The sequence below is a fragment of the Typopeltis vanoorti genome, chromosome 10, assembly GCF_054136105.1.
Source record: "Typopeltis vanoorti isolate ZY-2024b chromosome 10, IOZ_Tvanoo_1.0, whole genome shotgun sequence".
NCBI lineage: Eukaryota > Metazoa > Arthropoda > Arachnida > Uropygi > Thelyphonidae > Typopeltis > Typopeltis vanoorti.
The window spans coordinates 86807223-86828741 of record NC_143558.1 but is presented as its reverse complement, the minus strand read 5'-3'; the positions used below and the strand labels follow the sequence as shown (position 1 = coordinate 86828741).

Here is a 21519-nt window from a genome sequence, read left to right as displayed (position 1 = left end):
CTCAACTGTTTCTCAAGAATAGTTGCATAAATCTTACCAGTTGTTTAACTGGGCGACACCCCAGCCAGCATGAAATTTTGTCATGTTGTACCATCATTTTGCATTTTTGTTTAAGCCATTAAGAATACAATTTGGTCAACTAAATCCCAAATTGCCAGCCCATCCTTTCATTCAGTACCCAGGTAGATACTCAACAGGGTGCACCACGACAAGGTGAGGATTGGACATTAGTTCAGAAGCCCTGGTCAGTTCTCTGCATTCCTTTAAAGGCTATGTGGAGGTCTCCTCTGCAGTTATACAGCTTTAACCATTAAGCACCCTGCCTGTGCTGATATCTCATCTGTCCCTACTGCTGAATTCATATCCAGGTTATGCAGCAGTTCTAGAACCTCCTTCCCTTGCACCTCTATCTGCATCTTATTGCTCTGTAGGCATAAGGCATAGTGCTGTGTACTATATTAAATTAGTGCTCGTTATTTAAATAACCATATATAGTTATGATACAAGGTACCATCTGCATTCAGTAAAGTTTTGCTTTTTTTTTACTTGCAGCATAAAATTTATTTTGGTTTAGCCTACTCAGCCAATTTCATTGAATATTCTAATTTTCTAATTCTAATTCTAAGTTTCCATTGAGCACATGTTTGTGTTTCATAATTCCTCTCATCCTTGTTCTTACAGTATTCTTTCAACATCATCCTATTATGGATCTCTTGCTTAATAAGTTTGAACATCCTTTCCACTTACACCGTAATTATTCTTTGAACTCTAGGAGCACATTCAGATATCACATTTTTCTTAGTGCATCTTCGCATCATCCATCTCAAAAGTACTGTATCATATATCCTTTGTGTCTAGTAGTGCACACACAGTTTGCTTCTTTAAAGGATCCAACAAGGATTGGAAACTATCAAATGACTTTATTAAACAGTTAAGATAAACAAAGAAAATAAGTTTCTTTCTACAAATATCCGAGGGAAGAAGTTCACATTACTTTATTAAGATTATTTCTGTATGCAGTGAAGATTTTGATGAGCTCTCATCACTACATTCATTCATCCCTATCAACCAATTTTGATATCCTATCTGTCACCAGGTATCATCATTGGTGAAAGTTTGTCTAGAGTACAAGCTTCCACAATGATGCTACCTGATGTTTACCAAGTTCCTTGTTTTTGCCACTTGTATTATGGCCACACAGAAAGATCTGTCAAAAGACATTGCAGAATGTCAGAACTATATCAGGTTTATCAAACATCAGAAATCTAGCCTGGCTCAACACTAGCCACGGGATCCAATTTGATAATACCAAACTTTTCCATAGATTTTTAACTATGATTGTGTATTCAAATAAACTGCTGAAGCTTTACTTCATCCACCAAACCTTAAACATAATGACTTCTTCTCTATTCCTAAAGTTTGAGGAATCTGTCCTCAACTTTAATTTTTTAATTTTTTATTTATTTATTTATTTATTTATTTTTAAAATTAACACTTGTCCCAGTGGTGCTTTATCTTGACTAATATAGCTATATGCTTAGATGAATTCTTTTGTAACGCATACACATTTTCTGTTCTTTTTTTTTTTTTCAAATTTTATCATTGTTCTTCATTAACAATGCATTATAATATGCAAAATGAAATATTTGTTCAGTAATATGTTTACTATGGTATTGGTGTGTTCATATAATTGTGGAAGTCCACAGGTCTTATTGTTAAGATAATTTAAGTCGCTCATAATAATTGCTCGTTTAATACCCATCACAGTAGTTTGTTGATGCATTTCTTCCACTCAACTAAACTGCCAGGTCTGTGGCAGCACCCAACATATTGCATCGTATTAGCCTCCACTTCACACCTCAAACTAGCTGTTATATGGAACATCATTACTATTGTTTTGACCTTCAACCTAACTGGAATCAAATCATGTATCATTATTACTCCTGTCTCTTCTGTCCTATCTAAAAATGATACATCTCGATTTCTCTCACTACATATAACTGAGAGCCATGACAATTTTAGACCACAATGTATTCAAAGCAACAAACTCCATCCTTTTGTTCTTGTTTTTGGTATTTGTGTGTAGAAAGTTAGTTAATTTCTGTTTTTTTCTTCTTTTTTTCTTATACATACATCTGTGGTCTACTGGCCCATTTGGGCAAGTTTCTCTTTTCCATCCAAGACGCTCAAGAAGTCTAAACCCAGAGTGTATATATCCATCTCTTCATCAGATTCATAACCATGGTCATTGATGTTTGTGTTGTTATTATGTTTGCTTGCCTTAACTGAACTTATGCACAAATTTTCAGCATCTCTATCAAGATTATCTAGTTTCCCTGACTCACTGCATTAGGATCTTATTCCAGTAAATAATTTCTCTAGGCTGCTGATGCCAAATTCATTCAAGTGCAGACCATCCCTCTTATACAAGTCTTTTCTACCATCAGACTCACTCCCTGCTTCCAAAAACTCTCACACATTTCTTCTAGACTGCCTGCACGTGGAATCAGTTGCAGGCTTTTGTATGATGGTAATAAGCTAGCATTTTCACTTTTCTTTCTTGCTTCTTCCAGCAATCCTTTCATATCTCCTTATATATTTCATATTCTCTCTTATACTATGTATGATGGAGTATATATAATTTTAAAGATATTTAAAGGGTTATGTGATGTTTCCCTATTTTAGTTTTTAAGTTTTAAATTTCATTAGAAATTGATTGAATGAATGAAGTAATTAAGTCAACTTTGTAGGTTTGAACTTGAACTGTAAATGGATGTTGACCAGTAGCTGCACAGGATTTTGCAGGTTTGGATGAACATGCAGGAATGATAAAAGTATTATGGAAGACTTTCACTAAGAAATACCAAGGTACCCTGCCCATTCACAGATTAACATGCTAAACAAGATTTTACATTATATGAAATTACATCACAGATAAGAATAGAATCCCTATGAAGTAGGGATTACAAAAATCCACGAAGCTAGTATTCTACTAGAATTGTAGAGCAGTCATACCTCTCTGATTTCATAAGTTCTCATTTTATGTTGAAAATGCAGATTTCCAGAACATGAAAACTTAATTTATTTTATCAGTTTAGGTGAGCTTATTATTACACAGGCAACTCCATGGGGTGTAGACTTATTGATGGAGACCCTAAAGTTATGCAAAGCACTATCCAATATTTGCCCAATATCTGTTATACTTTGCTTTGAACTCATTCACAGTAATGGCACCTACAATAGATTGTCAACTTATTCCACTCATTAAACAATCTCTAATTAAAAAAAAAAAAAAAATCTAGTCCTCACACTCTTATTCAATTTCCAAAGATGGGCCCTAGTTGTCTCATCACGAGACCTACTCTGAAAAATTTCCTCTGTATTAATCTTATAAAAAAACCCTCAGTAATTTGCATGTCTATCATATCCTCCTGTTCTGCCTCTTAACCAATTTTTTGTAACCTGCAAATGTTCAACCTATCCTCAAAAGGAGCATACCCTAGACTTATCACCATCTTGATCACGTGCATCTGGATAATCTCTACCTCCTTCTCATCTCCAAGAAACTCAGGGGACAGATCTGTGCGCAGTAGTCAAGATGGGATCTTATCAAGGCCAGGTAATATGATGAGTTGTTTTAGCCACTTTTACAATATGCCCTCTAAACTTTAACTCCCTATCCACTAACATCCCTCATCCCTGGCTTCATCAGTTTCCTGGAATTTAGTTCCATAAATATGCTGGCCAGGTGGTTAGCATATCTGCTCTTCAGCCAAGAGGCTGTGGGTTCGAATCTCCCCGTGGGCATGTATGTTTGTGATTGTCTGTGAAAATAATAGTGGTGGTGGTGGTGGACGGTAGATGACATTGATGTAGATGATGCAGTTCACTGTAGTTGATGGATTTGAGTGGTGGAGATGGAGAGTTGTGGAGTAGTTGTCCTCCCTCGATGAGTCTTTGGACTCCTTGGGAGGTGTCACATAATAATAAAAAAAAATGGTATATCCAGCTGATAATATTTTCATCCCAAAATGCATGACTTTACACTTTACCACATTAAACTGACATTTGTTCTTCCTTGCCAATACTCTCAGTCTGTTTAAATCTTCCTGCAAAATTTTAACATGTTTATTGACTATTGCTCTACTTGATTTTGCATCATCAGCAAACCCCTCTCTTTGAATTCCCTCAACAAACTGTGGAGGGAATTCAAACTGTATCTCCTGCATAAATGATGCTATTTATCCATATATCTGCCACTCAATTTTTCTTGCTGATTCCAAGTGTGCATCCTGCTATTACAGCCTCCCATGCATTATCAACATCCAACCATTGCAGTCTCTCATGGCATAGCACTGTTCTAAGCACTCTCCTGAGTTTGTCATACTTACCAGCCTGTAATTCCACATATGTAGCCACCTGCCAGGTTGCTACCATAAGATCACTCTCACTATTGATGATAATGTGGCCATCTTAGTTACTGACAAATTCTCTGTTGCAGTTATTAGATCTAACACTTTCAAATTCCTGGTACATTCCATCGCATGCTGCCTTGGGTAATTATTCATTAGTAACTGATAAATGCCCTTTCTGCCTTCCAATCCATGTTCTCATAGTTGAAATCCCCATAATAATTACTCAACCTCCACTCATTAGCCTTATTTGCTGATGCATATTATCCCCATTGTCTTTCACATTTCCTAGTGTATGCAGTTAGCTGCAACTAACTATGTTTTATCCTGTTGGCCTCCATCTCGCACCAGATGGCTTTGAATGCAATATTTTCACTGAAAAACTCCAGTTGAACTCCTACCTATATTTTCTCAGACTCAGTGTGTGTGTGTGTGTGTGTGTGTGTGTGTGTGTGTGTGTGTGTGTGATAATGAAAAAGAAAAAAAAATATGCCTCTGCAACTTGCTGGCATCAGCATCAGTTTTTCCACATGGCATAGGCTAAAAGTAACTAATTACAGTGTATTAAGTTGGAATGGAGTGGAGACATTGGAGAAATTACTAAATAAAATAAGTGACAAAAATGATTTATCATATAATTCATTTTTATAGTACATTCAAAATTATTTATTGTAAATTAGAAATTCTGACAGGAATTTTGTGTAAGCAGTTACTAGGTGTGTGCTTCCTTTTGACTAGTGTTGCATGCATATACACTATCTACCAATAATTCTCTGGACACTAGCAATTTATAATTGATATCAGCAGGCAAACCCTAATATAAGGTATGTCCAGTATGTCCACCTTTGGCTTTGATCACCTCCTGCACCCATTGAGAAAGGCTTTCCACTAATGTGTTACTGACATCAGGTTGAATTTGTCTCCATTCCTCCATTAAAGTAGCACTAAGTTGAGCCACAGATCGAGGACGTGCACTTCATTTGCCAATCCAATTCATCCCACAGGTGTTCGATGGGGGTTGAGGTCAGGACCACACAGACCAGGGCAGTCGTTTAATACCCATCTCTTCATACCGGTCCATAACAGCTGCAGCTTTGTAGCATGGGGACGTTGTCGTCTCGATAGTAGCATGGGTCCATTCCATAAAAATTCCACAGTGTACTCAGCACCTGATTATCCAGAATATCAAGGTACTGAGCTGCCTTCGTGGAACCACAGACAACAGCCAGTGATCCCACTCCAAACCTTTTTCTCCCTCTGGAGTAGGAACAATGGAAAAATTTCTCTGAAGAAATTAGCAGAAGATTTTTTTTTTATATTAGATAATATTAGATCCAAGATTTAATATATTAGATCTGGCACTGTAACTAATGAGCAATCTGAATCTAATTCATAAGTATTGAGTAAAGTCGATAACATTCCTTTATCAAAAAAGTGAGAGTGTTGGAAATTCACAATCAAAAATAGGAGTAAATTATGGCAGTGTTTTGACTATATCACTTAAAGCAGAATTAGCCACAGAAGTTATCCATTAGTATGGTGGCAAGAATAGAAAATCCTGTTGCCTATTTTGAGTGAAATAGCAAGGAAGTTTCTTTTAGCACCATCTACAAGCATATACAGCTAATGTTTTTTTTTTTCAGAAGCTGAAAACATTTATGAACATATCACAACTTCACAACTAGACCTTTTCCAAAATATGCCGAAAAATTGCTTTTCTTACTTCACAATTTATTATGACTTCATTTTGATTATTAATTCTTAATTATTCTGTCTATTTAATAATTTAAAATCAAATTTACATCATCATCAAATTCCTGACATGTACTCTCAAGAGGTTTACAGGATATTATGATAGTACTACATGAAAAACTTATATTATTACTAAGTTTCTATCAACAGTTTTACTCAAAATTTGTTTCAGGATTTGTTCCAGTAGCTGACTTTCCGCTGTTTGCCCTGGTGGCGAAAACAACAGGTGCCTGAGAATTAGTAATAATATTTTTGGTTTACAGATCAAGTGTTGATCAATTTTATTAACTTAACAAACTAGTTTCACCAAACTTTAACTGTTGGCGTCTTCAGGGCACTTACATATAGGCTGAAACAAACTCAAAATTATGTGTAACTATAAAGCTGACAAGAATAACTGTAAAAAACTGACTAGAATAATTACAAATAAAATAGTATCAAACGTGTGTGAAACACGTATCGCGTGTACAAGATTAGCTAGCTGTTGCTAAGGAACTTTCTGTAGTTTGTATTAAAGTTCGTTTCTTTTGTTTTTAAAGATTTGATTAGGGTTTTCCATATCTCTGGGAGTATTAGGCCTTAACAGAAATCAATTATTAGGCCTTGATTTCTCTTAAGGCCTAATACTCCCAGAGATATGGAAAACCCTAATCAAATCTTTAAAAACAAAAGAAACGAACTTTAATACAAACTACAGAAAGTTCCTTAGCAACAGCTAGCTAATCTTGTACACGCAATACGTGTTTTACGCACGTTCAATACTATTTTATTTGTAATTATTCTAGTCAGTTTTTTTACAGTTATTCTTGTCGGTTTTATAGTTACACATAATTGTGAGAGGGGTGCTTAAGGGTCAAAGCTGTATAACTGAGAGGAGACCTCCACATAGCCTTTAAAGGAATGCGGAGAACCGACCAGGGCTTCTGACCTAATGTCCAATCCTCACCTTCTCGTAGTGCACCCTGTTGGGTATCTACTTGGATACTGAACGGACGAGGATGGGCTGGCAATTTTGGATTTAGCTGACCAAATTGTATTCTTATTGGTTAAACCAAAATATAGAATGATCGTACAACATGACAAAATTTCATGCCGGCTGGGGCGTCGCCCGGTTAAACAAGGCCCCCGTTGTTTTCGCCAGGGAACCAGGGCGAACAGCGAAAAGTCAGCTACTGGAACAAATCTGAAAATAAACCCCAACTCAACATCACCAGAGTTAAAGATCGGTACTATCAACGTAAGAAGCCTGAATGGCAAAGAAATGGAGCTAGCTGAGGAATTAGATAAGTACCAGATCGACATAATAGGGGTGACTGAAACAAAAAAGACCAAAACTGGTGAGATCTTTCTGAGCAATAAATACAAAATGTTATATTCAGGCAATGACAATCAAGGAAAAGAAGGATTAGCCATAGCATTCAACACAAAATACGAGGCTAATCTTCTTGAATGGCAGTCAGTCTCAAGTAGAGTAATGTGGGCAAATATGAGAATGGGGAACTGGACAATGAGACTTATTTGTGCCTATGGTCCCACAGAAGGTTCTACTAAGCTAGAAGTGGAGGAATTTTTTGAAGCTTTAGAAAAAGCAACTGACACAATGAAAAATGAAAAGTTGGTCCTTGTTGGGGATCTAAATAGCTGAGTAGGAAATGATTGTGAGACATACAAAAATATTTTGGGAAAATTTGGAGAAAAGAGCAAAGCTAATAATAATGGCAAATATCTGTTGGATTTCTGCTCAGGACATGGACTGGCTATTACTAACACCATGTTCCAACATAAAAATGTGCACAAATTCACATGGAGAGAAGAGGCTAGGAATAAGAAAAGTCTCATTGACTATGTTATTGTTGATAGTGATGTTTTCTCCTTGGTGCAGGACACCAGAGTGTATAGAGGATTTGAAATTAGAAGTGATCACTATTTAGTCTTGAGCAGGATAAAATTGAATTTCATATTGAAAAGAATAAAATGTAAGAAAGTTTTAAAGCGAATAAAAGTTGAGCAGCTCTCAGATGTGAGCTGTAGACTAAAATATACAAAGATTATTGAAGGAAAAATGAAAGATTTTGAGAACAGGAATCAAACCTTGGAGATTCATTGGCAAACTCTGAAGAAAACATTGATTGATTCTGCCAGAGAGGCATGTGGTGAGGTTGTTTGTAAGGATAAAAAAATCAGAACTCCCTGGTGGACACAGGAGGTTAAAGAGGCAGTGAAGGAAAAGAAGAAAGCATACCAAAAGTTTCTGTCAAATAAGTCAGCTTGTGCTCTTAGAGAATATAGAGACAAATGCAAGAATGCTAAACACTGTGTAAAACTAGCTAAACAAAAGTCATGGGAGGACTTTGGCAAGAATATAGAAAATAAATATCAAGAAGGTGGCAAAATATTCTGGAGGTTGTTGAAGAAGCTTAAGAATGGAGGATAGAGTGCTATAAAAGGAATTAGAGATAATAAAGGTGACATGAAAACGGGAGAAAAAGATATCCTTGAAGTATGGAGTAATTACTTTGAAAAACTGCTAAATGAAACAAGCAGTGATGACAGCACAGTGGTAAAAAACACTGACCAGTCAGGAAAACATATCCATACTTGAAGTAGAAAAAGCCATCAAAGGCTTGAAATGTGGAAAGGCAGCAGGAGTAGATGATATTCGACCAGAAATGCTGAAGTATGGTGGTATAAGAGTCTTACAGTGGCTGCACTGCATAGTTCAGAAAGCCTGGACAGAGGGACGAATTCCCGATGATTGGAGTAGAGCTCTCATAGTACCCATATATAAAAAGGGAAATAAAACTGAATGTGAGAATTACAGAGGTATTTCCCTACTGAGTGTTCCTGGCAAGATCTATGCAAGTATACTTGAGAAACGGTTGAGAAGAATTGTGGAAGAAAAGCTTGGTGAAGAACAAGCTGGATTCAGGCCAAATAGAGGCTGTCAGGATCAGATCTTCACTTTACGACAAATAGTCGAGAAAGCATGGGAATATAACAAAGATCTGTATTTAAGTTTTGTCGATCTGGAAAAGGCATATGACAAGGTGCCAAGAGAGAAGCTATTCAATACGCTGCAGTTATATGGTGTCAATGGGGCATTATATCAGGCAATACTTAGTCTTTATTTGAGTTGTAAGTCAGCAGTTAGAATTGAAGGAAGTACAGGAAGATGGTTTAATGTTAAATCTGGTGTGAGACAAGGATGTACATTATCCCCTCTGTTATTCATTATCTATATGGATCGCATTATGAAGGAAAGTGGTATTAAACTTGATATCGAAATTTGAGATGTTAATGTCAGCTCTTTGCTCTATGCGGATGATGTTATACTTCTAAATAAATCCGCTACAAGTCTGCAAGATTTTCTGACTAAATTGAATAGCTCTTGTAATAGATATGGTATGAAGGTCGGCAATAAAAAGATAAAGACAATGAAAATAGGCAGAATCATTGAAAATGTCAATTGTGTTGTGAATGGAGAACCTGTGGAACAAGTAAAACATTTCAGCTATTTAGGCACGATTTTTACTGAAGATGGTAAATTAAATATAGAAATAGACAACAGAATCAGCAAAGCTGGTATGGTGGGAAGTCAATTGAATAAATTCATATGGAATAAGAGAGAAATTAGTCGCAACACTAAATTAGCTGTATACAAGACAGTGTTCAAACCAGTTTTAACTTATGGATCTGAGAGCTGGGTCAGAAGTAAAACACTTGACCAAAGACTAGAGACTTCAAATATGAGAGTCCTGAGAAAGATTATAGGCGTGAACAGGTGGCATCAATGGCAGTATCACATTAAAAACAAGGATATTAGGAAAGAACTTGACATTGTCAGCATCCAAGAATGCGTTAGCAGAGCTAATCTCAGGTGGTATGGTCACTTAAACAGAATGGGCGAGGAAAGATTAGCAAAACAAGTGTTCTCTGCCAGGTTAGCAGGAAAACGACCGAGAGGAAGACCAAGATATAGGTGGATTGATACGGTACAAAGTGCTTTAGACGATAGAAATATAAGTGCTGATAATATTGGAGTGTTCACAAGTAACAGACTGATTTGGAGGAAAATTGTAGATATGAAATTAATAATGATGTAATTTTTTTTCATGTAGTACTATCATATCCTGTACACCTTTAGGGTACATGGCAGGAATTTGATGATGATGATGATAATTGTGAGATTGTTTCAGCCCATATGTAAGTGCCCTGACGACACCAACAGTTAAAGTTTGGCAAAACTAGTTTGTTAAGTTAATAAAATTGATCAACACTTGATCTGTAAACGAAAAATATTATTACTAACGGGCCTTATTTAACAGGGTGACGCTCCAGTCAATATGAAATTCTTTCATATTGTACTATCATTTTACGTTGTAGTTTAAGCCAATAAGAATACAATTTGGTCGGCTAAATCCCAAATTGCCAGCCAATCCTCATTCTTTCAGTAGCCAGGTAGGTACCTAACAGGGTGCACCACAAGAAGCTATTTTAAGGAACATAAAATTTATTCTTCATGTTAATGTGGTTATGTTGTTAGGTGAGGTATTATCGCACATATTTTATAATCTTTCCTCAGTATTTTTATAGAATAAATTTTTAACTTGCCTGGCACTGTACAAATTGTATCATTCCATACTCGCCCATTTTTGGGACATGACAAATTGTCTCACACTCTTAGTTGGCATCTCTTGATTTTGTGAGGTATTGTTACTCGTGCTTTCTAGAGAAACCAAACTTATATTATGAAGGAAAACATGACTGTTTTTACAGATTTGCTGATAAGCCCTTTTATCCATCAAACTCACTCTACACATCCACAAACTTCACATTATTCTTTCTGCATAACCTGTGCATTGGCACAGAACTATCATAATCATTGAACCATCTCCATTCATGCAAAACCATCCATCTTGTATAAGCCTTTTCACCTAGTAGACTCACTTCACATCATTCCTTCTACATAACATACACATTTACTTATTCACTATCATGGCCCTCTTTCTCAATTCAACTGTCAACAGACTTAACAATCTTAACTTTCTAACTGTTCTCTTTTGCAACTTTTAGTAACTGTTTCATGTCCTCCCTTATGCCATGCTTCTTTTATTATATTTTTTTTCAAATCATTCACTCTAGCCAAACCAACCAACTCTTGTCTTTTCACATTCTAACAGCTTTGCTCACTTCATTAACCCTACGGAGGTCGCAGCTGATCTAAGAGATACAAATTGTTTTGATATAAATATTCTTGCACATATCCAGTTATAGCTTGAAGGTCATGACTAGCTGTGCATACATATATTATGAGTGATATTCTACACTGTTTATGCCATCAGTTTAGTTTAACACGTGTTATGTAAAGGTTTGTGATATTTGATAGTAAATTGTATCCGAGAGATACCGCGAACTCTGATGTCAGTATAGTATTGGTTTAGTTTTTTTTCAATTTGCCATTTAAAATGGCTGGAAAAATATATCAATTGGATAATCCATCAGATGTTGAAGAGATTCAACGAATGTTACTTGAGTCCGATGATGAGAATGATAGAGTCGAATGCAAAAGTGATATTTGATAGTAAATTGTATCTGAGAAATACCGCAAACTCTGATGTCAGTATAGTATTGGTTTAGTCTTTTTTTTTTCTTTGTCCAATACTTTCTAGATTGTAACTGAAAATAAATAAACCATGTATTATATTTGCAGTTTTTTTTATTTTTTATTTTTTTATTGCATTTCAGCACATACTAGTAATGACTGTATCTCTCGGATACATGCGACTTAAGCTGCAATTTTTTTGACTGCGATTTTCACAGGGTTAATCTTTGCACCTTGTAAGTAAAGAAAGAGAATCTTTCTTTGCTTTTCCTCTCTCTCAGTTTAGTATTCTTTTCTCTTTTCTTGCACCTCTTTCTTTGTTTTTAGCTGAACCAGTCACTAGATGTTTTTGCATTCACTTTTGTTTACACTTTAACCTTCGTAGCACTGTGGGTAAGTACATTATTGCCTTCATTACAGCCAACTTTTCCTTCTTTACATCTTTCATACTACTATTGTTTTGATTGTTTACTTTCTCTTTCTCCATCAGATTTTCTGCCAAACCATCACATTCATTTGCATGCTTATTCCATGTCTATTGCTTCAGTCTCTTGACTCAATCCACGTGTCTGACACTCTCTTTTGTAACATTTTTGGCACTCTCTCACCACTTGCTTTTGAACTAAAGTCCATTTAACTTCAGTAATGAGCACATTTTGCAAACATTGCACTGCACGAAATCCCTCAGGTTGAATTCCTTGGAACAATAATGCTTTGGATGCCATTGTTCTAATTTCCATCAGTGCCATGTGCCACACAATGTTACTTACCACACAAAGTAACTCATATAAATACAAAATTAAGTATAATATAACACTACTGTCAGGATGGGTGAAGCACAAGTGCTTTTCATATTCCCCTTTGTCTGTAATGGAAGTTATTTGGGAAAGGGAGTTTTGTGAGCAATTAAGCTCGCCCTCTGGGAACAGTTGTGTTAACTATGATCAGCTGAGGGTAGAATAGCCTTCGGTCTTTTGTATTTGTAGTACTCTTTCATTGTAATTGAGAGCTTGTACGATCAGCGGGTTTGAATGTGAATTTGACTTCACGAAGAATTTTTCTGCAAGATCATGAAGAAGGGAAGAGATGTATGGAATGCTGGTTCCTCAATGAATCTGTGAATTTCTGATAAACCAATGGGGCATCTAGGATCATCCTTAGGCACTTATTTTGGATTTTTTGTAGTTTTGAAATGTTTGATCATGAAGTGTGACTTCATGCTGGTGAGGCATAGTATTTATTAGTAATTTTTGTAAGTTCAGTTTGCTCTTGCAGTTGATCATTGGGTAGAGCTGAGCTATTACTTTGGATGTCATGGAGCCAATGAGATTGATGTGCTTGTTAAAAAGGAGTTTCTTATCCAGTAGTACCCCAAGATATTTGGTCTCTGATTGCCATGGGATCTTTTGACCAGAGAGCAAGATGTTTTCTGTAATGCAGACCTTTTTTCTAGAGAACTGCATGACTGAGCTTTTGAGGAGGTTTACTTAGCGGTGTCATCTGCTAATCGGACATCTGATGGCTGATAATCATCCCTCTTGAATTAAGAGGGATGTCTGATACGTAAGTTGTGAACAGTATTGGGACCAGAAGAGAACCTTGAGGTACTCCAGCTAGAATTTTGCGCCTCGATGAAACAATTCCGTTAAGCTTTACTTGCATGTATCTTTCTCTAAGGTATGAGTAAAGAAGTTTCACTAGCTTAATTGGGATGCTGTTTTCACAAAATTAAGTCTGATTAACATCACAATATATTCTACTTCAAATAAAATTTTGAACTAATATCACTCTTTATTTAAAACAACTACTTAGCTTTCATGAGCACTTTTAAACACAGGAGCCTCTACTAGATGCCGCCTACCAGCCTTTTACAAACATTCCATTGATTATTACTCTGAATTTTCAAAAGTTAATTTTTTGTACAGTTGCTGGTAGCAAATATTTCTGTATCTCTGTCTGCTGGATCAGTTGAAGGAAGCAGTTAATGTGAATAGTAAATTACCCAAAGGAAGATGCTGTTATGAAGGTTGGACCAGAAATCTGAGCTAGTTATCCTTGCTAGCTTGTTATAGTGAGTAAATATATTGCAATGATATTGTTAGCTGAAGTCAACTGTACCTGATAGGTTTGTTTTATTTTTTTTATTTATTTTTATGATGAACTGATAGTCATAGTGCTTAATCACTATCTGAAACTCTTGCACATATGGAATTTATCAGCCATCCTAGATAGATACAGAGGATGAATGAATAATTCATATCTGAGTATATAGGACACTACACTGAACTGAATGATCACCTATTATTTTGTAATAGTCTCCTTAAAACAACCATAGCTTAGAGTTGGTATAGACAAGTACTTTGGTTGTAAAAACCCGTTTGAATCTTGTCTATGATGTGAGGAACCTTTATCAGGTCTTTTCAATTAAGTTTTGTGCCAGTTGCATTAAATTGTCATGACCCCTAATCAGGGGGACTACTAGTCCTGAGGGACAGATGGGTTGAAGGAGAAGTTTCCTTAAAAGGTAATAAACTTCTTTAGTGATGCTACAGTTTCTAATCCCATTGTAAAGCAGTGCCACTTTCTATGTCATTATTTCAATAATATGTTATTATTTACAAAAATGGAGAGGGTGGAACACCCTCTCCATGTCTGGAAGAAGTTGGTACTCCAAAAGCAAGATTAGGTGATTAAGGTGGGCATATGCACATCTTCGTAACATTGAGTAAAACAGCATTTAATTTTTCTTTATGCCTTTGTGAGATGCAGCATTGCTGGCAGTAGTGTATATTGTGGTTAATTGTTTCCATTATTAAATCATGGACTGTCCATTTCTTTGTTTATTGTAGTTTGAAGTAGCCAAAGACAGGCTAATTTTCAAGGTCAAGGTGGAATTTGGCTACTCACTTCTTGTATAGAACAGGTCATTCTCTGGACTGTACCATGCTTTTATGGATTGATTTTGGTAGCAGAATCTTCTTATGCATATGATTATTATAATGGAAATAGATAACATTTGTTCATTTTTGGAATATCATTGCACTTAATTTATCATGACTGGGGATAAAGGTGGGATTTAAATTGGAGTACCTTCAGATTTTCTGTACTTCATATATATATATATATATATATATATATATATATGTATTTTTCATTTATCATTTTTTAATTTTATGTTTTTCTCTAATTTGACCATTTTGATTACTATTTTTCATTTTAGTAAATGGGAATATGGCAACTTTGGCTGATCAGGCAGCACGACTTTTGGACTTCAATCAAAAACTTGATATTAACCTATTAGACAATGTAGTCAATTGTATGTATACAGGAGAGGGACCTCAGGTAAGTTATTTCATCATTTTAGCAGATTGATTTTTTAGTGTTAGTATGAAATCATTTCATTTGTAGTTTTGTCTGTCAGCCTGGTTGGTTGAGTGCTTAGTGTATCTGCTCTCCAGCCAAAAGGCTGCCGGTTCGAATCCCACCGTGGGCATGGATATTTGTGATTGTTCTGTGAATATACTATTGGTGGTGGTGGTGGACAGTAGATGGCATTGATGTAGATGATGATGGTAGTTGTGGTTCATTGTAGTTGGTGGATTGAGTGGTGGTAACAGAGTTGTATGCCCTCTCTTGATGAGACTTTGGACTTCCTGGAGGTGTCATGTAATAATAATAATAATGATAATATTGAACTGCTATTGTCCAATTCTTTGATCACAGGTGCTAGAATCATATGTTAATAAAATGGAAGTAATCAGAATTAAATATTTACTTTATGTCATCATCATAACACTAAATATGGGTATAGACCATATTGGTCTGTTCTGGTCTCATTATCCATCCAGTATCCTTTTTTGAGGTCTACCCTGCTTCCTCTTTCCAATTGGCTTATATTTTAGTATTTGTTTAGGATGTCGGGTGTTGGCCATTTGGTTTACATGTTCAATCCATTTTTGTTTATAATTGTTTAGTTTTTCTTCTATTGATTTTGTTTTTAGTTCTTTTAATGTCTTTGTTCCTTTTTTGATCTAATAACGTGTATTTTGCAGTTCTTCTCATAAATCTCATTTCACTTGTTTTTATTCTTTGTTTATCTTGTTTGTTTATTGCCCAAATTTCACTGCCATATAATAAGGTGGACACTGCTAAAGTATTGTATATTTTCAACTTTATGTTAATTTCTAAAATATACTTTTATTTCAGTTGACTGAAATAATGATTGTGAGAATACAGCACTAGTTATATTTCCATTTTTGCATCTTTTTCTGTGCAACTTGTAATACATTTACAAAAATACTTTCATATGTTACACATTGAAGTTGGTGATTAAGATGTACATCTTTCTATGGTAGGTTGCTGACTGAAATCACAGCTGAAACTGAGAAAACATAACTAGTATGAATGACTTTGCATACCATCATGTTTATTTCTGGTTTAAGCCAATAGAGAGTACAGTTTGGTTGGCTAAGTTTCAAATTACCAGCCCATCCTTGTTTGTTCAGTATACCCAGCAGATGCCTATTAATGGGATCGATCACATGAAGGTAAGGAACTAGTGGGTATTGAATGAACAAGAAAAGGATGGGCTGGAAACTTTTCACTAACATGTGCAGAAGGAATTAGTTTTTTAGCCTCCATGTGTAGCAACTATTGTAATTTGCATCACTCTTCATTTATTATTAGTTTACTTTAAAATTCTTTACAGCACAATGAATATTTGTGCTCCCATAAATATCAGGAAAGAGGAAAATGACTTTCAAATAATACAATATGAAGAATCCAGTTCTACTCATAAGATTATATTGATACAGAGTTTTTTGCAAAAAACGGACTTCAGTCTAAGAAATTTGGAAAGTGATCATCCAAATTTTGTTTTTATTTATTATTTGTTATTATATAGATATCTCCATGGAGTCAGTAGATTCATTTTGGGAGACCCATTATTCACACACTGAAAAAAATAGTTTTAATGACACATGTGTACTAGATATATTTAAAAACTTTCACAGTTTATACATGTAAAATAATATATAGAATTTTATTCAAAAACTCTAATGTATTTCATCTAATGTTATGTGGTCATCATCAGAGAGACAGATCAGTAACTTCATTCAAAACATGAATCATGTCATAAAGCTTGTGTCTTGGTCGCATCTGAAGTATATAATTACACTATTAAGAGGAACAGTTGTGGAAGTTGTGTATATTATAATAATTAAAAAATATATATATATATATATATATAAACAATTAATGGAAAATACTCCCTCAAAATGCAGTCTGAGCAGTCAAAGGTCAGAGGATTTCGTAACATTTCACATTTTTAAGGAAAAGATGAATCTCTGGCCTCATTAGTTTCCTGTAGTTCATTCCATCAATACAGTACACAGCTTGTGATCTCTTCTTTCCAGAGTGCATCACCTTACTCTTTGCCACATTAAACTGGTAGCGATTTACTTTTGTCCATGCCACCAGACTGTTTGTCATTCTACAAATCTCTGTATCAGCTTCATTGAGTGTTTGCTCTTTTCAGGTTTGCATGATCACTAAACAATTGGATATTTCCTCTTGAGATCATTTACTATATCACTAGTGTACAAATTAAACAGTAAAGGACAAAGTACTGAGTCTTGTGGTCGATGATTAGTCGTCTTCTCTTGGACTCAACTCCCCCATTTGCCATTCTTTGATATCTGTTCATCAGCCACCCTCTGATCCAGTGTTTCTCAACGTGGGGCATACGCCCCACAGGGGGGGACAATTAGAAAATGATGTTGCATTCATCACCTCATCACTGATATACTCAAAACACTCACCATTGTCGGCGAGGGGGGGGGGGGGACATCAAAATCTTTGAGGCATTGAGGTGGATCGTGATCCAAAAAACATTGGGAAATACTGCTCTAATCCAAATCACCAACTTCTTATTGATCCCCATTTGCTCCAGTTTATGCAAACAGAGTTCCATGTGGAATTCTGAAATATATCTATAGGGAAATTTACCGAGTTTAGACTATCATTTTATATTTTTAATATAAGAAGCTTTAACATAGTAATTTCTGCAAGATTTGTAATTTTTGCCTTTGCATAATTAAATAATTGTTTCTGTAATTGCATTGTCTAAACATTGCTTACTGATGATGATCCCTTTGTTACAATATATGAATTCTTACTTGAGGCACTTATGTATGGCAAATTTATGCAGCTATAAAATATCAGATGGTTTCTGTAATGATTTTATTTCTCTAACAACTGAATTGCATTTAAATAATGACTAGAGAAATGTATCTAAATTGGGTATTGCATGCACAAATATACGATTATCTGAAGATCTCGAAATGGTTATGGAATACTGAATGCCGGTTTTGTTTGGCTGATTGTTGTCTTTAAAATAATTAGTATATGAGAATATCAACAATTCTTCCTTCCGTCTGCTAATAGGTGTGAAATTTCAGCTTCATAGATGTGCGTCTCAGCTTCAAGGGGAAGGAGGAATTGATAAAGAGGAGAGGAAGTGAAAATTGTTTTTTTGGAGATTGGTTATTTGAAGGAAGAACAACCTTACTCGCTGGAAGCAACATTTCTGGCCTTCTACATAGTCTAATTTTCAATTTTTCAACACTCCTGATACCAAACACATTCAAGTATAGGCCATCCTTTTGTACAAGTCCATTCTTCCCTCATACTTATTTCACACATCCACCCAAAATCTTGCATCCATTCCTTCTACACAGCCTGTGCATTGAATCATTTGCCATCATAGCCCTTCTTCTTAATTGATTTCTTTCATATCAAAGGTAATATACTTACAATTTTCACTTTCTCACTCTTGCTTCTTCCAACAACCCTTTCATATCCTATCTCATACTGAACTTAGCAATAGTTAAATCATTTGTACTTACTAGAATTACAATATCTTTTGCTTGTATTTTTTTTCCATTGCATGTGGTATATTTTTAATTTTTGCTCTGGAAAAACAGCTCATCATTGGCATGTTTTATGATAGTCGCCATACCAAATTGTTCTTTTTATAATCAGCATTACTTGATTTTTGTTACTCACTAACTTACCTGATTCTGCTCTTTGTTGTTTCTCATTTTGCTGCTTAATTTTCATGTCCTCCCTATGCTATTCAACTTTCTGTATTTCTTGTATTATCTATCTGACAATCTGCTTTAACTAAGGAGCAGTTCGGAGGTTAAATCATTTTTAATATCCTCTTTAGTGGGACAAACCTTTTTTGTTTCCTGACTTAATTGTTCTTTTTAGCATTCGGTTCCTTGTGCATTTTTGGTGCCATTTTAAACTATTTAATATTGCAATATCTCAATAAAAATGTTCTAAACACTATATCAACACTCAAGGAGTTGGTAGGTCATTCCCCCCCTCCTATATTAGAAACGCACAACTTCATAAACATAATCAAAGACATTACACTAGAAAAAGAAGATGTATTAGTCAGTTTTGACGTCTCTGCCCTCTTTATGAATGTCCCAATAAATGACACAATCCTCCTTCTACAGAACAAATTCCCTCCAGATATAAGGCATTCTTTGCACATGTATTACGTTTTGGTTATTTTGTATGAAAAAACGCTTTCTACCTACAAAAAGAAGGCACAGCCATGGGCTTCCCATACCCCCCCCCCCACCCTTCCCATTGCTAACTTTTGTGGAACATTTTGAGCAACATGCTTTAGATTCCTCTCTTTTAAAACCCAATGTTGGCTTAGATACGTTGACGATGTTTTCGCAATCTGGTCCCATGGCCGCTAGACACTTCCCTTAGCCACCTAAACAAACAGCACAAACGCATACAGTTCACAAGTGAAATTGAAAAACAGAACATGCTCCCGTTTCTAGATACACTTGTCACACGTCTTCCTTCTGATCTTTCCTTCACTGTTTACTGGAAACCGACACATACTGGCCAATATATACACACAAACTCCTACCACCACCCAACACAAAAACTAGGTGTCATTAATACTCTAAAAAACAGGGCTTTGAAGATCTGCTCCAATGAACAAATGCTAGGACGAATTTAAAGTTATCAGCAATACTTTTCTTAAAAAAATGCTTTTTCAATAAAACTATAGCCATTCCTTACATTAAAGGGACGTCAGCTAAATTAAACAGAATACTACAAAAATACAACCTCAAAGCCACCCTTATACCTCCTGCAAAATTAAAAAGCATACTCAACTCATCCAAACACCCACTCCTTTTGCTGGCCCACCCTGGAGTATGCCGTATTTATTGCACCTGTAATATACCATATATAGGGGAAACAGGACGCACGCACAATTCCTAATAGACAAAAGATACATAAACGACACATTAAATATAATAACTATGATGAAGCTGGCCTTTCTGACCATGCCCTGAACACTTTACATAGAATTGATTGGAAAAGCACCAGTTGTTTACATCACACCAAACAATAGTATGAACGCAAATTTAAGGAAGCCTGTGAGATTCTTATCAACCACCCCAATCTGAACAATAATGATGGTCTAAAAATCCCAAGCATATGGAAGGCACATATTCTACCCATGGAACCTTTCTTTTTGAGAGATAACTATAAACAGGACTGTAGATAATCCAGTATCCTAAATCTAAAATAAAAATTGTAATGTTAAAAATAGGACATCATTGTTACTGAAGAAAACTATTTAAAAGAAAGAATTTTTTCCTATGTTATCTTAAATATAATTTAGTTGTAATGTAGTTTCTAAATAATTAAATTTTTTTTATCATCATGATCAAATTCCTGCCATGTACCCTCAAGGGGTGTACAGGATATGATAGTACTACATGAAAAAAATTACATCAGTACTAATTTCCTGTCTACAATTTTCCTCCAAATCAGGCTGTTACTGTCAAGACTCCAACATTATCAGATCTTATATTTCTATCATCTAAGGCACTTTGTACCGTATCAATCCACCTATATCTTGGTCTTCCTCTGGATCGTTTTGCTGCCAACCTGGCAGAGAACACTTGTTTTACTAATCTTTCCTCGCCCATTCTGTTCAAGTGACCATACCACCTGAGATTAGCTCTACTAGCACATTCCTGGATGCTGATAATGTCAAGTTCTTTCCTAATATCCTCATTTTTAATATGATGTTGCCATTGATGCCATCTGTTCACGCCTATAATCTTTCATGTATTTCATGTATGTTCACGCCTATAATATGAGGACTCTCATATCTGCGGTCTCTAGTCTTTGGTCAAGTGTTTTACTTCTGACTCAACTCTTAGATCCATAAGTTAAAACTGGTTTGAACACTGCCTTGTATACAGCTAATATCGTGTTCCGACTAATTTCTCTCTTATTCCACATGAATTTATTCAATTGACTTCCTACCATACCAGCTTTGTTGATTCTGTTGTCTATTTCCATATTTAATTTACCATCTTCAGTAAAAATCATGCCTAAGTAGCTGAAATGTTTTACTTGTTCCACAGGTTCCCTGTTCACAACACAGTTGACATTTTCAACAATTCTACCTATTTTCATTGTCTTTGTCTTTTTAATGCTGACCTTCATACCATATCTATTACAACAGTTATTCAATTTAGTCAGAGAATCTTGCAGACTTGTAGCGTATTTATTTAGAAGTATAACATCATCCACATAAAGCTAAGAGCCGACATTAACATCTCCAATTTTGATATCATGTTTAATACCACTTTCCTTCATAATGTGATCCATATAGATAATAACAGAGGGGATAATATACAT

General features: G+C 35.4%; 1 protein-coding gene across 1 annotated transcript in view; it reads left to right on the top strand.

Moving 5' to 3' along the window:
• Positions 1–21519, top strand: part of LOC150102567 (exportin-1-like) — a 448940-nt gene that overhangs the window by 48511 nt on the left and 378910 nt on the right. Inside the window, exon 4 of the mRNA XM_090399503.1 lies at positions 14987–15108. Coding sequence (XP_090255629.1) covers positions 14987–15108 — 122 coding nt within the window. The remainder of the gene's footprint in view (positions 1–14986; positions 15109–21519) is intronic.